Consider the following 14,957-nt stretch of genomic DNA (forward strand, 5'->3'; position numbering starts at 1 on the left):
GCTATTAGGACACGCTCTCTGCAAGTTTATCTATGTTTAAACTCGCGAAGTCGCTCTTTCGAAGGCAACCATGGCCCCAACTCAAATTTCCGACATCTGATTTCAAAGTCGTCAGCGACGGGGTATTGTTTGAGGAAGAACAGCTTGAGGAGTTTCACAGGGTCATCTACTATCCTGTCAACATAGGAGATGTCTTCGCGTCGAAGTACCAAGTAGTAGGCAAACTTGGTTTCGGTGTTACGTCAACTGTTTGGCTGGCCCGTGATCTACAGCAAGTTGGCATTCGGTAACTATACTACCTATACTAACAGCAAACCAGCCGCCATGCCTATACTACGTTGAAAGTTTTCACAAGAGAGGGAATGGATGAGGATGAGTACAACATGTACAATATCTTAAGCAAAGGCAATGCTTCGCATCAAGGATACAATCACGTCCGGACAGCCCTCGACTTGTTTACCATTCCCCAACAAGGTGGCGATCATCGATGTCTTGTCCAGAAACCAATGTGGGATAGTTTCAGGGATCTCTTGAACAGAAACCCCGCGCACCGCTTCACGGACGAGCTGCTAAAAGCTGGGTTGTCGCAAGTGTTCCTCGCACTTGATTACCTTCACACAGAAGCCAAGATCATACATACAGGTACGGCCTAACACATATCTTCCCGCAATTCTGTTGACAAGAATGTAGACATCAAATCCGACAACATCCTCATAGAAATCGAGGATCAGGGCATCTTGAAAGCCTTTGTTGACGCCGAAATGACATGTCCCTCGGCTCGAAAAGTCGTAGATGCCAAGCCAATCTATGCGACACGACAGTTTGGATTGCCGAAAGAGTATGGTCGTGTTGTCCTTGGAGACTTCGGCTCTGCAGTTCGTGGCGACAAACCTCAGATCCATGACGCGCAACCAGATGTCTACCGATGTCCAGAGGTTATTCTGAAGACTGAATGGGGTTATCCAGCTGATATCTGGAACGTTGGAGCGATGGTATGTACCGTCTTAAGCCTGAGGCGAAATCAGACATTGACCGAGGTGCACAGATTTGGGACCTATATGAGGATAAACACCTCTTTTACGGCATCGATCCAACCGAAAAGCGATACCTGACCAGAGCTCATCTCGCGGAATTAGTCGCCATGCTCGGTCCGCCGCCGATGGATATGCTAGAGAGAGGAGCGCGGAGCAAAGAATTCTTCGACGGTGAAGGTGAGACTGCGCTCCCAAAGTACCGTCTGAAGCTAACCGAAGTTCTATTTAGGGAATTGGATAGCAGAGATAGACATACCGCAAGGCTTGACGTTGGAGTCGTCGGAAGAGAATCTAGGTGGAGAAGAGAAAGAGGATTTCTTGCAGTTTGTGAGGTGCATGTTGCAGTGGAGGCCGGAGGATCGATGGACCGCAAAGGAGTTGCTTGGACATCCTTGGATGAGAGGGATCTTGTAGTCAAGTCAGGTTGAGCACAAGTATCAAACGACTCCAAGATGGATAGTCTGAAGCTAGAAGCGTGGCTCGAAAGCTCTTGTTGCACGACTTTGGTGAGTCGCGGGTTAAGCTTAGACGCTAGATTCTTGCTGCTGGCTGTTGTGCCGACCTGATCAGGCATTTCGACTGGAGAGGCTTGGCTCTGGATTGGTTGGTCGTCAAACATAATTGGGAAAGTATCGTTCATTATTCCGGTCGCAGCCTCGTTTGTCAAAACTGTTTCCCGCTTTTGGGAAGGAGAAAACAGTAGATTGAAGCATAATTGGGCTGACCACTTTTTGACGGATCGGACAGGTGAAATAGTTTTCAGTGTCCTATGGTCGTGTGTGAATGATGATGTGTGTAATTTGATTCTTATCCGTAGTCGCACGCCTGCAGATTTTTTGGGGTCGTGATTGATTGATTGATTAATTTGAGGTCTTTTTGGGCGTCCGAGTGATTGATTGATGGATTGATTTATTGTTGACTAGTCTGCCTGCAGCAGATAAAGGAGTAAAGAGGAAGAGGATGAAGTGAGGGATAAGGGTATGTGATGTGGTATGATTGGTTGGTTGACTAAGCGTGGGTGAGAAGGAGAGGGAGATGGTGCATGGTGTGGGGAGTGGGGAGTGGATAATTGCGACGACGAGATTGAATCTTGTACGCATCTTCATCGCGATAACTTCGTTCCTTCCCCCAATACGTGTCAAGAAGCAATCCATTGGTATTCAGACGTCACTTCCTGAAGACACATATCCTGCAGTCGAAATATGGTACCCCTACTCCCGTCGACGTAAGGAGCCTCAACATTACTGCCGCTGCACGTGAATAACTTCAACGTTGCCGTAACTTCGCGATATCAAGACGACCTCTCAGCCTTCGTGAACTGTTTTTTTTTGAGAAAAGCGGACGAAGAGGGTAGATGTGTGGGTAGAGATGAGGTAATTATGATGCAGGTGCAGAAGGTGTGGGACCCTGACCCGTTATTTCACCGTCCTGCGAACGTAGATTCTATCGCAAATTGTGTGGCTGCGTGCTTTTTTGAGAGATTTGTAGGTGTTTATGGGTGAGTGATTAGGAGGGAGAGGTGTGTGGTTCGTGGTGTAGAGTCGACTTGCATTGGAGAAGTTCCGCCCTGCAAAGATGTCGATATCGCATCTAACTACCTATCAAATATTTGTTGAAAATCAGCAAGGGTCTATCAAAAAAATGGTTCAGAAGTTGTAACAGTCTTTGAGCGAAAACGAGACACTCGTTGGCAGTGCTACGACTGTCCGCATGATGGCTTGGATTTCATCCACTTACTACACGCTCTACGAGCAGCTCAAAGACACCATCTAGCAAAACTGACCTAACGCATAGCATGTTCTCTACAAACACACTCATCGTTCCTGCTCATGGCCGGCAAGATGGCAACTCCGCGCTTCGGCCTTATACTTGGTCCAGGGCGCATCTAGTGAACCCTCGAAGACCCTAAAAATGACACCATCGAGACAAATCACCGCATGTGATTGTATAATAATTACCAGATTGGAAGGCCGCGACTCCAGACCCATATATCCTTGGATTTAAAACGGACAATCCCATCATAGATGACTCAACAATCTCCACTGACCTAAGCGTTACACCATCAACCACCCCTAAAGACCCCGGGAGTTACCTGATGAATAGGAATTGTGGCGCACAATCATTTTATAACCGCCAAACTGTTAATCACGCAATAAACGCACATCCCGCTATCCCTCTCGCTCTTACCATATAAAAGCCCCCTATCCCCCTCACCCTCCACAAACCTCGTCCAACACCAAACAACCAAGTCCAAGCCGTCTAATACAACCACTTCCAACACTGTTCAACCACTTCCAACACTGTTCAACAACTACCAACCCACCACCAACACCAAGCCCAACACCCACACACCTACCACATCAATGAGACCAACCACCCTCCCCCTCACCTTCACCCTCCTCCTCACCACCACAACCCTCGCCATCGACAAAGTCTCCTACCCAGAAATCTACCCAACCTACGGTGTCCAACCTTATCCGCTTCCAGATTTTGATGCAGAAATGGGTACATCTGGTCACCGGCGTCGTGACGCGAGCGCAGCGAATGAAGTGAACGCAGTGAGCGGCGTGAATGGAGTGAACACGGTAAATGGGGTTAATGGAGTGCATACAATAAATGGAATCAACTGGGAGGATTTTGTAGCTCCACCTCCGAAACATACGTACACGCTTAAAGGACGGAAGATTGTTGTTGATAGGATTATTGGGGAGAGGAAGGGGTATGTGGGGAAGGAGATGAGGGAGAAGGAGTAGAGGGTTAGGGCTTAGAGGGGCTGGTGAGTGGGATTTTAATCTTTAAGGGGGAGAAGAGTTACGTACTGACGTGTGGATGTTAGAGTCGATCTCAACACCGCAAGCTTTCCCAACAAGCATTTCCCAATGATGGCATCTATACCGAATCTACCCACCCATCGTACCTACACGCCACACACTACACCTACAATAGCAATTTGAACAGGTCGACCACACCTGAATACCGCTACTTCCTGGTATGTACCTGGAGTTTTGCAACCCCCACCCCCCCCCCCCCCAAAAAAAAAAAGAAACCAGAAAAAGAGACGGATAAAAACACTGGGTGTCTTTACTTGCAACGCAGCAATCTCCAAAAACCTCGATTACATCTAATCACCGGGACTTCCTTGTGTGCACCGATGGACATTGAAGACCCCCCCAAAAAAAATTGAGAAAAAGATGTTATAAATATCACCATACTTGTATAATTAGCTTCTAGTTCTGATAAGTATAATGTTCAATACTATAGGGGCCTCTATTGCGTTAAGCTAGCGTTTAGCTATAACTAGTAAGCTTATCGCACATACAGACTCCTGGTCAAACTGAGCACAACAAAAGCGCTCTAATCCTGCGCTACCAAGACACTTTCTCGATAATCCACTTCAGTTATGTTTCTATTGCTAGGCCCTGTACTTTGCTAGACTGATCTATCCCCCACTAGCACGGCGATCTAAAACGCCATAATCATCGCTCCGCGCTTGCAGGGACATTTGAAACAAACACCGAGAGAACAGCAGCGTACCCAGCAGATACCGCCATCATCTCGAAGCTCGACACCTTCAGGGAGAGCGACACAAGGAAAGACAAGATAATAATGCATACCGAAACAACTATCAGCTGGATGTTTTTTGACGACTCGTGCGACATGATAGCTAGCGGTGCAATAATAAAGACAGCCGTTAACGCTGCAGTCGTCACACGTCCGATGACCTCGGCTATCAGTATCGTGTTCTGGTACGACCACCGCTGCTGTCTGCCAGAGACCGAGCCAAGGCCTTCGCTGTTGCTTCTAGCCTTTCGCGACAGCCTCCAGTACCGGAAGGCCCGCAAGTACTTGTGGAGCCAACGCTGGAACGGGTCGGTCCGCGATCGTGTCCCTAGGTCCACCCTAAGTAGCCTGGTCTTATGTGCTTCGTCTAGGCTAAGATCGTCCCGCAGACTAGCGTGTTGCTCGTCGTCGAGAAGTGAAAAGGTCTCCATAGTCATGATGTTGTTAAAGGCAGCAAGCGCTTCGTCTGTGTGGGCGGCACCTGTTAGCGTAAGGCGTCGGAGTAGAGCTGCTAGCACACACTGTACTCTTTGATAAGATGACGCAGCTTCGAGATAAACTCTCGGGTGATTACATCATTAACCTTTGGGACATCGGCGTCCCTCTTGCTGTACTGCAGGCCAAGTCGGTCGCCTGGTGAAGGGCTCAGACCAAGGCTAAGACCAGCTTGGTAGATGGTGTGGTCCATGTCGGCGATCTCGTTCTCAAGGAATCGGAGGTTGAGCAATTGCGTAGTCTTGAAACGACGGAAGCCGTGGAGCGTGAGATTGTTGTCCGCAGTGCTAGCAACCCAGCATTTGCGAAAGGCATCGACCGAGCTTGTACGGCCCAAGGGTTCGTGAGTTGGGGGTGAAGTAGACATGACGGTGATGATGCAACGAACGTAGAGCTATTCTAAAGGCCACGGATGGCACTAACGAACGGGATATGATATCAATGGGACTATGTCAGCCGTGTGTGCGGGTAGAAGGGAGGTTGTGGATGAGACAGTCGTCCTCGCAGCAAGGGTAGAAGCAACAGTTATTGCTACATGCTCAAGGCTGTAACACCTGCCCTCGCTATTTCACACGTGCATTACGCGCGCGGCCTGGCGAGGGCACGTTGACCAGGCTGAGGCGACAACGCCTCCTTTGCGCTCTTGCCCGTGAGGGGCGATGACAGCTTTCTCTCACTTGCGTATCAGAGCAGGCTATAACTTGACTTCACCCTGCCCTCGTGTATAGGGCCGAGGTTACGTGCTGTGCTTTTGCGCATCACAGATGATCTCTGTTGGGTGAAGCGAAGTCACGGCCTGCTTTAATAATGCAAGCGAAAGATCTGCCAAGCTGCAGGGTCATGGGCAGATAATCACCCCACTTACCAGCTAGCTCTCACGGCTGCGCCACCACAGACAGCACCAGCCGCACCACTGTACATTCGCCATGGCAACATGTAGGCGACAGGCTGCAGCGTCGGCCACAAGGCTGAGGCTGAGCGACAATAGATGTCGAAAGCGCTGCTGCTGCTGTTGCCAGACTATGATCAATCCCTACGAATGCCGCCCCGACTACGCCGCGAAGACTACACGGTAGGATGGATATGTGCGCTGCCTATCGAGCTGGCAGCGGCTATGGCGATGCTTGATGAGGAGCACGAAGACGCCCCTCGCCAAGTTGGTGATAACGACGAGAACATATACAGCGTGGGATCGGTTGCAGGCCATAACGTTGTGATTGGGTGCCTACCAGCAGGCCAGATTGGAACCAACTCAGCAACAGCTGTTGTGACACAGATGCGGGCAGCGTTCAAAGCCATTCGATTCGGCCTGATGGTAGGCATCGGCGGAGGCGTTCCCAGCGTAGAGGCCGACATTCGGCTTGGGGACGTGGTGGTGAGCCAGCCGCAGCAGAACTTCGGCGGAGTGGTACAGTACGACCTTGGAAAAGCGACGCCGCATAGGTTCGAGAGGTTCGGAGCGCTAAACTCACCACCTCGGATACTTCTCAGCGCTCTAAGCAAGATACAGGCGAAAGAATGGTCGGGCAAGAGCACGCTATCTAAACACATATACATACTCGAGAGCAACCCCACCTTCTGTCGCAGTAGAGCAGGTCCCGATCTTCTGTTCAGAGCGGCCTACAACCACGAACGCGGCCCAAGGTGCGACCAGTGCAGTGTCGAGAATCTAGAGCCACGACTAGAACGCAAGAGCCAAGCAGAGGTCAAGGTACACTACGGAACCATCGCGTCTGGCAATAAGGTGATCAAGGATGCTGTTGAGAGGGATAAAGTTAGTAGGTGGCTTGGTGGGGTACTGTGCTTTGAGATGGAGGCAGCGGGGCTGATGAACAGCTTCCCATGTCTTGTTATTCGCGGCATCTGCGACTACGCTGACACACACAAGAACTACCAGTGGCAGGCTTATGGGGCAGGGACGGCAGCGGCGTATGCGAAGGAGCTGTTATCGGTGATACCGGCAACCGACGTGGCCGCGTCACGCACAGTAGAGGAAGCGATAAAGGATGCCACGAATGGCGGAAGCAGTCAGTCCAGCCATCATGTTGCTATCCAAGCTGTATTCGAACTGACGTCGTGATAGAGCGACGCCTTCAGTCATCATCTCCTCATCGTGCCCCTCACAAGCGTAAAAGGATTGAGAATCTCAGCAGCCCGGAGAGTGACTTTGGAGAGTAAGTCATCCATGTCGCTGAGTGATACTCCCCCACTGAAATCCTGCTGATCATGACAGGCAGCGAGCTATCACGCGTACGTAACCTCAACCGTGCCTAAGCGCAGACATGACTTGTTCTTACTATGCCAGCCTCTATCCACTCCCAAGAACCCTCACAAACACCGCTGAACGGTGAACAAAGGCAGAATCTGTTAGATTCTCTCAGATTCTCTCAGGTTGATGCGCGCCAGATGACAATCAAGACCGCTCACGCCAAGACGTGTAGATGGCTCCTGAAGAGTGAGCAGTACCTCAGCTGGCTGGATAAGACCAAGGTAGGTAAGCATCATGGCTTCCTATGGATCAAGGGAAAGGCCGGGACAGGAAAGTCGACGTTGATGAAGTTCGCCTTGGTCAATGCTCCCAAGACGATGAAGGACTACATTGTGCTCTCTTTCTTCTTCAACGCACGTGGTGGAGACATGGAGAGGTCTACTATCGGGACGTACCGCTCGCTGCTACTGCAGCTCCTGGAGCGTCTTCCGGTACTCCAGAGCGTCTTTGATTCGCTCAGCCTCTCATCATCAAGCTTCAGCGCAGACCACCAGTGGAACGTCGAGTCGCTGAAGACGCTGCTAGAGCAAGCTATATGGGCCCTTGGAAATTCGTCTGTCGTATGCTTAATCGATGCGCTTGACGAGTGTGAAGAAGACCAGGTTCGGGACATGGTCCAGTTCTTCGAGCACATCGGCGATCTAGTTGTATCGAACGGCATCCGCTTCCAGGTCTGTTTCTCGAGCCGGCACTACCCGCACATCACAATCCGCAACGGGTTGGAGCTCGTGCTGGAGGGGCAAGAGGGACACTCGCAAGACATCACCAACTACGTCGAGACCGAGCTGAAGATCGGGAAGAGCAAGACGGCACAGCGGGTGCGAGCCGAGCTTCAGGAGAAGGCGTCTGGGATCTTCATGTGGGTCGTTCTCGTAGTCGGCATCTTGAACAAAGAGTCAGACCGTGGGCAGGTTCTCACGCTCCAGCGAAAACTACGGGAGATCCCTGGCGACTTGCACGAGCTGTTCCGTGATATTTTGACGCGAGACACACACAACAAAGAAGGACTAGTCTTGTGTATCCAATGGATACTTTTTGCAAAGCAGCCACTCAGTCCGGAGCAGCTGTATCATGCAATCCTATCGGGCGTCGATCTCGAAGTCGTGGCAGAATGGGATCCAGAGGAGATCACCAAGGACGTGGTTAAGCGATTCATCCTCGATTCGTCTAAAGGTCTTGCTGAGGTCACCGCGTCTAAAGAGCAGAGAGTCCAGTTTATACACGAGTCGGTGAGAGACTTCCTACTCAAGGAGAATGGCCTTGGCAAGATCTGGCCCGAGTTCGGAAGCAACTTCCAGGGCCAGAGCCACGAACGACTGAAGCAGTGCTGTCTCAACTACATCAGCGTCGACGTCGCCACACCATTAAAGATCCCTAATGACCCACTAAAAGCATTCTCACAACAAGCAGCAAGCTTGCGCAAGTCAGCAACCGAAACATTCCCTTTTCTAGAGTATGCCACACGTAGTGTGCTGTATCACGCGGACGCAGCAGAAGACGGAGGCATCTCTCAGGCGGGCTTCCTCGACAGCTTCCCGCTTCCTCGATGGGTTAAGCTCGACATCCTGTTTGAGAAGCATGAGGTGCGGAGACACACGGAACGCGTCAGTCTGCTGTATCTACTGTCCGAGCTCAACGCGGCAAATTTGATCAGGATCCACCCATCAATCAGTTCATGTCTAGATGAAGAAAACGAACGTTACGGTTGCGCCTTCTTCGCAGCCAATGCTATGGGGAATCAGGAGGCTATGCAGGCATGTATCGGAGGCCTAGTAATCAGTCCGTCAGTGTTTGAGTATAGCAAGAGCTGTCCAGAAAAAGATTCTATAAAGGAGAGAGTCGAAGGCAGTCTGGGCCGCGACTTCAAGTACTCCAAAAAAGTAGGAATACTCATATATGCAGTAGAGACTGGCAGTGCAGCCGTGCTTGCCTATCTGATCGGATCGAAGACCATAGAACTTGACACAAAAGATGCAAGGAGACGAACTCCACTGTACGTAGCAGTAGACAAGGGATCGAGTGTTCTAACTCGAATGCTGCTAGACAATGGCGCCGACGCTAACGCACAGGATGGAGACTACCGCAATGCACTCCAGGCGGCTTCAGAAAGAGGCCACACAGAGATCGTAAAGCTACTACTAGATAAAGGCGCCGACGTCAACGCACAGGGTGGACTACACGGCAATGCACTCCAGGCGGCTTCAGAAAGAGGCCACGCAGAGGTGGTGAAGCTACTACTAGACAATGGCGCCGACGTCAACGCACAGGGTGGAGACTACGGCAATGCACTCCAGGCGGCTTCAGAAAGAGGCCACAAAGAGGTCGTGGAGCTACTACTAGACAATGGCGCCGACGTCAACGCACAGGGTGGAGACTACCGCAATGCACTCCAGGCGGCTTCAGAAGGAGGCCACACAGAGGTCGTGGAGCTACTACTAGACAAGGGCGCCGACGTCAACGCACAGGGTGGATTTGGACTACACGGCAATGCACTCTAGGCGGCTTCAGAAAGAGGCCACACAGAGGTCGTAAAGCTACTACTAGACAAGGGCGCCGACGTCAACGCACAGGGTGGACTACACGGCAACGCACTCCAGGCGGCTTCAGAAAGAGGCCACACAGAGGTGGTGAAGCTACTACTAGACAAGGGCGCCGACGTCAACGCACAGGGTGGACTACACGGCAATGCACTCCAGGCGGCTTCAGAAAGAGGCTACACAGAGGTGGTGAAGCTGCTGCTAGACAAGGGCGCCGACATAGCCCTCTCTGACGAGAACGGATTCACACCAATCAACGCAGCGTCAAGCAACGGCCATTCAGCCGTGGCCCGGCTGTTGCTAGAAAGAGGAGCGTGTATTGTGGCTCATGGCGCTGATCGTCACTGCGACACCATCATGAACCTTTTTGCCTTTTGGGGTCATTTGGACCTCCTACGTCTCGCTCATGAGCAGTCTCATGCCGACGTACATCTTCCACAAATTCATGGTCGAACGCCCCTCCACCTTGCTGCAAGAGGCGGGCACATGGACACTTTTCAGTATCTTATCAGCCTAGGCCTTGACCCTACTACTATGGATGTAAAAGGAGATGATGTACTTTGCTATGCATCTTCAGGTGGCTCACTTGACATCGTTAATGCAATTTTGGGGAGGAGTCCCAAGCGCCTCCGTGAGAGTACGCAATGGGACCCTCTTCACTGGGCATGTAGGGCGGGAAACGTCGAAGTTGTGCGACTGCTGATTGAGGAGGGATTCTGCAGCAGATCGGTCACTATCCTAGAATCCGAAGGCCAATGGAGTCCTCTTGCCATTGCTCTCTTCCACGGAAATGACGAAATGCTGGAACATCTGTCTAGTTCTTTTAGATCTCGCCTAGGTATAGAAGCTAACACTGTCCTACTCCGTGGTACACGTCATGCTGGTTATTGGTGCAAGGGGTGCTTTCATGTAAGTGAATTGACGTTAGCATAAGCGTTCGAACAGTATCTCACGTGAAGGCAGGAAATCTATGGCCCGCGTTTCTGCTGCCGCACATGTTTGAATCTTGACTATTGCTTTATGTGTAAGCCTTTCCTTGGAAATATACACGAGAATCACGCGTGGGACTATTTTTCGGCCATTTATTAGCCCGTCGGTACGGATGTTAGGTGGTTTGTAAGAAGTATACTTTAGCAATTGTTGAGAATATCTGAGTTCAGTCCAGGGTAGAAGGTGCTTGGGAGTCACATGATATGCTGGTGTGGCAGGCATTGCCCAGTGGGCAATAGCACCCACCACAACAGAGTGAGTCTGTGACACTCAATACGAGAGTCAATACAATACGTTGCAGCCACCCCGCCTTGTCCCTCCTCCCACTCGGTTATCTATAGTAGTCATACTACTAGAGGGACCTTGTTCCAATAGCAATCAATAATTCTTTACCTTTAGTAAGAGAGTAATATAATATTCAAGGTTCTTAGTTCTAACATAATTATAGTTGTTGGATCGTGAGTATCGGTGGGGACGTCGGCTGCTCAACACTTCGGCCCGACTTCGGCCCGACTTGCGCTGAGCTTAGGTATACTGTCACGGTACTGACCCTGCCTGGGAAGGACATCACGTGAGGCACGTGACCTGTCGCTAGCCCCAGGGTCCAGCACTTAGATAGCTCTCACCTCGCGGAGCCTTACGCTCCTCACAGTACAATACATATTCTACCTCAGTCCCACTGCGCACCAGCTCCGTGATATATACCTTCGTAGCACCTATGTTCGTAGAGAATCAATTAGAACCATCACCGAGCAGAATGCATTCATAGTTATCGTTATTTCCTTTCAGCACTAGTGCTATAGACCTACCAACAATAGTGCTTATATAAGAAGCTATCTGTTATATAGCTATATAATCTCTAGAATTGTCAGATAATAGCACTGTTGAAGATGAGTGTAAAGGCACTAGTACACTGCAATAGTTAGGATGCCTCTAATAAGTGAGATTGTGTGTACAGATCTATATACAAGTACGAGGGGAACTTTATTATTCCTCGCACGGGCCAACTGCCAGCGTGGCACGTGGTTGTATGGCACGTGATCGCGTGAGGGATCGTAGGTTTGATCCATCACAATGAGAGCGTACAGACGCTGGGTTAGACTAGCGCGACCCGGCATCTGTGAGAGCCAATCGGATCACAGGAAGGCTTGGCACCCCCTAGGTGTGCCCACAACCGTAGACAGAACCAAGACAATCAATCATCAATATCATCACCATCATTACCTATTTCGTCAGTATTCCAGATGAGAGTGAATATCTGACAAGAATATATACTCTTCTCCCTTTAAGCGTATATACATAATAATAGCGTCGTCTTTCTAGTTAATACTCCAACTAACATGATCCATGGGCGAGCGGCGCACACGGGCGAGCGGCGCACCCCACCAACTTTACTCACCTTACTGATCTTAATCTACAATGGCTCAACGCAGCGCTACTCAATTACTATCAAATGAAGCAGATATTCAGCTTGCTATCTCATCTATTAATGCGCACCAGATCCAAGGTACCCGTACTGCTGCAGTAGTCTACAACGTAGCCGAAACAACGCTCCGCCGCCGACGCGCTGGTATACCTGCCCGACGCGATTGCCCGCCCAACTCAAGGAAGCTTACCCAGAGAGAAGAGGAGGTGATTATTAGCTATATACTTCAGCTAGATCTGCGTGGATTTGCGCCTACCTACACAGCTGTACGTGATATGGCTGATAAGCTGCTGGCTGCGCGTGGTGGAGAGCAGGTTGGAGTCAACTGGCCATCTACCTTTGTTAAGCGTACAGACAGTCTTCGGACGTGTTTCAACCAAGCGTACGATAGGCAGAGAGCTCTTTGTGAGGATGCAACATTAATAAAGAGGTGGTTTAAGCTTGTAGAAGAGACAAAGGCTGAGCTAGGTATCTGCGATGAGGACGTCTACAACTTTGATGAAGCTGGCTTTATGATGGGCAAGATTACAACGCAGCTAGTTATAACAGGAGCAGAGAGGAGAGGCAGGCCGAAGAGTATTCAGCCAGGCAATCGCGAGTGGGTAACGCTGATCGCTGCTATCAGCGCTGCTGGCTGGTCAGTCCCACCGTTCCTCATCTTCGCTGGCCAGTACTACCTATCAGCCTGGTATAAGGAAGCTGAGATCCCACGCGACTGGGCGATCGCAGTCAGCGATAATGGCTGGACGAATAATGAGCTTGGAGTTGAGTGGCTAAAGCACTTCAACGCTCACACGCAGGCTCGTAGTGTAGGCGCGCGTCGCCTGCTTATTATTGATGGCCATAAGAGCCACCAATCTCTAGAGTTCCAGGAGCTCTGCAAGGAGAACAATATCCATACGCTCTGTATGCCTCCTCACTCATCTCACCTACTCCAGCCACTTGATGTTGGCTGCTTCTCGCCATTGAAGCGCGCGTACAGCCGTGAGGTGGAGAGCCTTATGCGCAACCACATCAACCACATCACCAAGCTAGAGTTTCTGCCAGCGTTCAAGGCAGCATTTGATCAAGCGTTCACGCCAGCCAATATCTGCTCAGCCTTCCGCGGCGCAGGCCTTGTTCCTCTACAACCAGAGGCTGTTCTATCAAAGGTAGATGTACAACTGCGTACACCTACTCCTCCAGCAGCTCTGCCAGAGGCTCCCTGGGTAGCTCAAACGCCGAGCAACGCGCGTGAGCTTGAGGCTCAGTCAAGCCTAATACGTGAGCGCGTGCGCCAGCACAAGAGCTCATCACCAGCTTCAATTATTATGGCGATTGACCAGCTAAAGAAGGGCGCCGAGGTGATGATGCTCTCTGCTGAGCTGATGCGCGATCGGATCTCTAGTCTTGAGAAGGCCAATAGCGCAGCCTCAGAGCGTAGGCGGCGCTCTAAAAGGCGTATACAGAAGCATGGAGTACTCACAAAGGGAGCTGGAGAGGATATACTGGCTCAAAATGAGGCTGACCAGCAGATTGCTCATGAAGAGCGTCAAGGAGGAGCGCGATCAGGCCTCAGCCAGCGGGCTCAAAGGCGCTGCACTAGGTGCAAGGAGACTGGGCACAACTCGCGCACATGCAAGACTGATACTATTAATATAGAGTAATCTACTGTATCAATATCTAGCAATAATATTATCGCGTTGTTGAGATGCATCGCTTTAAAGTTGCAAAAGTTGGTGGGGTGCGCCGCTCGCCCGTGTGCGCCGCTCGCCCATGGATCATGTTAGAGCTTTTGGCTAGATATAAAACTATTGGAACAAGGTCCCTCTAGTAGTATGACTACCATGGATAACCGAGTGGTAGGAGGGACAAGGCGGGGTGGCTGCAACGTATTGTATTGACTATCGTATTGAGTGTCACAGACTCACTCTGTTGTGGTGGGTGCTATTGCCCACTGGGCAATGCCTGCCACACCAGCATATCATGTGACTCCCAAGCACCTTCTACCCTGGACTGAACTCAGATATTCTCAACAAAAACCTAACTTTCCGGTCTAGGCTTCCTGTAGCCTAACCAAGTATCCCAAGTCTGATCCCCGTGACAATGAAATCCAAAATACCCTTGACATGACCGTAAATCCCCTCCGCTAACTAGCCGGATATAAAACCCGGCTTTCCAGTTGAGACTTTCCATACCCCGAAGAAATTATCCCATGCCCGTCTATCGTGAAATGACAACCGAAACACCTTTTTTCAACATGCTAACCCCTCCGCTAAATTCGCCAGAATATAAAACCCAGTCAGCTTTCGTGTGTATGCCTTCCGTAGCTCCCTAACCCCTCCACCCCTGCAACCCCCATCACAACTCTCACTCCTCCTCCACAGCCCTTAAATCCTTCCAACCTTTCCACCCTGCAACCGTGCCATCTTCCTCCCCCTCCTACCCTCTCCACCTTCACCATCCACATCCACATCATTCTCAAACCCATCGTTCATCTTGCGGCCTCGTACAATCGGACCCAGTCGAGCTAGCTGTTCATGGAAGCGGACTTCACCCGATGGAGTAGGTTGGGTGCGCTGTTTCCTGTAGGTGGTGGTGGTGGTGGTGGAGTGGGAGGTGGCGGAAGAAGAAGAGGTGGTGTTAGTGGGTGAGGAGGAGCCAGA

The 14,957-nt window shown here is 50.7% G+C and overlaps 4 protein-coding genes across 4 annotated transcripts; 3 read left to right on the plus strand and 1 right to left on the minus strand.

Annotated features, from left to right (window-relative positions):
* Positions 1-32: 32 nt before the first annotated feature.
* PtrM4_074540 (SPS1, Serine-threonine protein kinase) lies at positions 33-1,448 on the plus strand (the record flags this gene model as incomplete). The annotated part of the gene is made up of 5 exons (XM_066106146.1): positions 33-271; positions 320-642; positions 691-992; positions 1,046-1,211; positions 1,264-1,448. The coding sequence occupies 5 exons, from the start codon at positions 33-35 to the stop codon at positions 1,446-1,448; spliced, it is 1,215 nt and encodes a 404-aa protein (XP_065963084.1).
* A 3,062-nt stretch (positions 1,449-4,510) lies between these two features.
* PtrM4_074550 (uncharacterized protein) lies at positions 4,511-5,457 on the minus strand (the record flags this gene model as incomplete). The annotated part of the gene is made up of 2 exons (XM_066106147.1): positions 4,511-5,061; positions 5,118-5,457. 2 exons carry the CDS (start codon positions 5,455-5,457, stop codon positions 4,511-4,513), a joined length of 891 nt encoding a protein of 296 aa, XP_065963085.1.
* A 672-nt stretch (positions 5,458-6,129) lies between these two features.
* On the plus strand, positions 6,130-9,857 carry PtrM4_074560 (uncharacterized protein; the record flags this gene model as incomplete). The annotated part of the gene is made up of 4 exons (XM_066106148.1): positions 6,130-7,117; positions 7,174-7,264; positions 7,324-7,340; positions 7,396-9,857. 4 exons carry the CDS (start codon positions 6,130-6,132, stop codon positions 9,855-9,857), a joined length of 3,558 nt encoding a protein of 1,185 aa, XP_065963086.1.
* Positions 9,858-12,587: 2,730 nt separating this feature from the next.
* On the plus strand, positions 12,588-13,958 carry PtrM4_074570 (uncharacterized protein; the record flags this gene model as incomplete). The annotated part of the gene is made up of 1 exon (XM_066106149.1): positions 12,588-13,958. The coding sequence occupies one exon, from the start codon at positions 12,588-12,590 to the stop codon at positions 13,956-13,958; it is 1,371 nt and encodes a 456-aa protein (XP_065963087.1).
* Positions 13,959-14,957: the final 999 nt, after the last annotated feature.

This window comes from Pyrenophora tritici-repentis, chromosome 3, assembly GCF_003171515.1.
Source record: "Pyrenophora tritici-repentis strain M4 chromosome 3, whole genome shotgun sequence".
NCBI lineage: Eukaryota > Fungi > Ascomycota > Dothideomycetes > Pleosporales > Pleosporaceae > Pyrenophora > Pyrenophora tritici-repentis.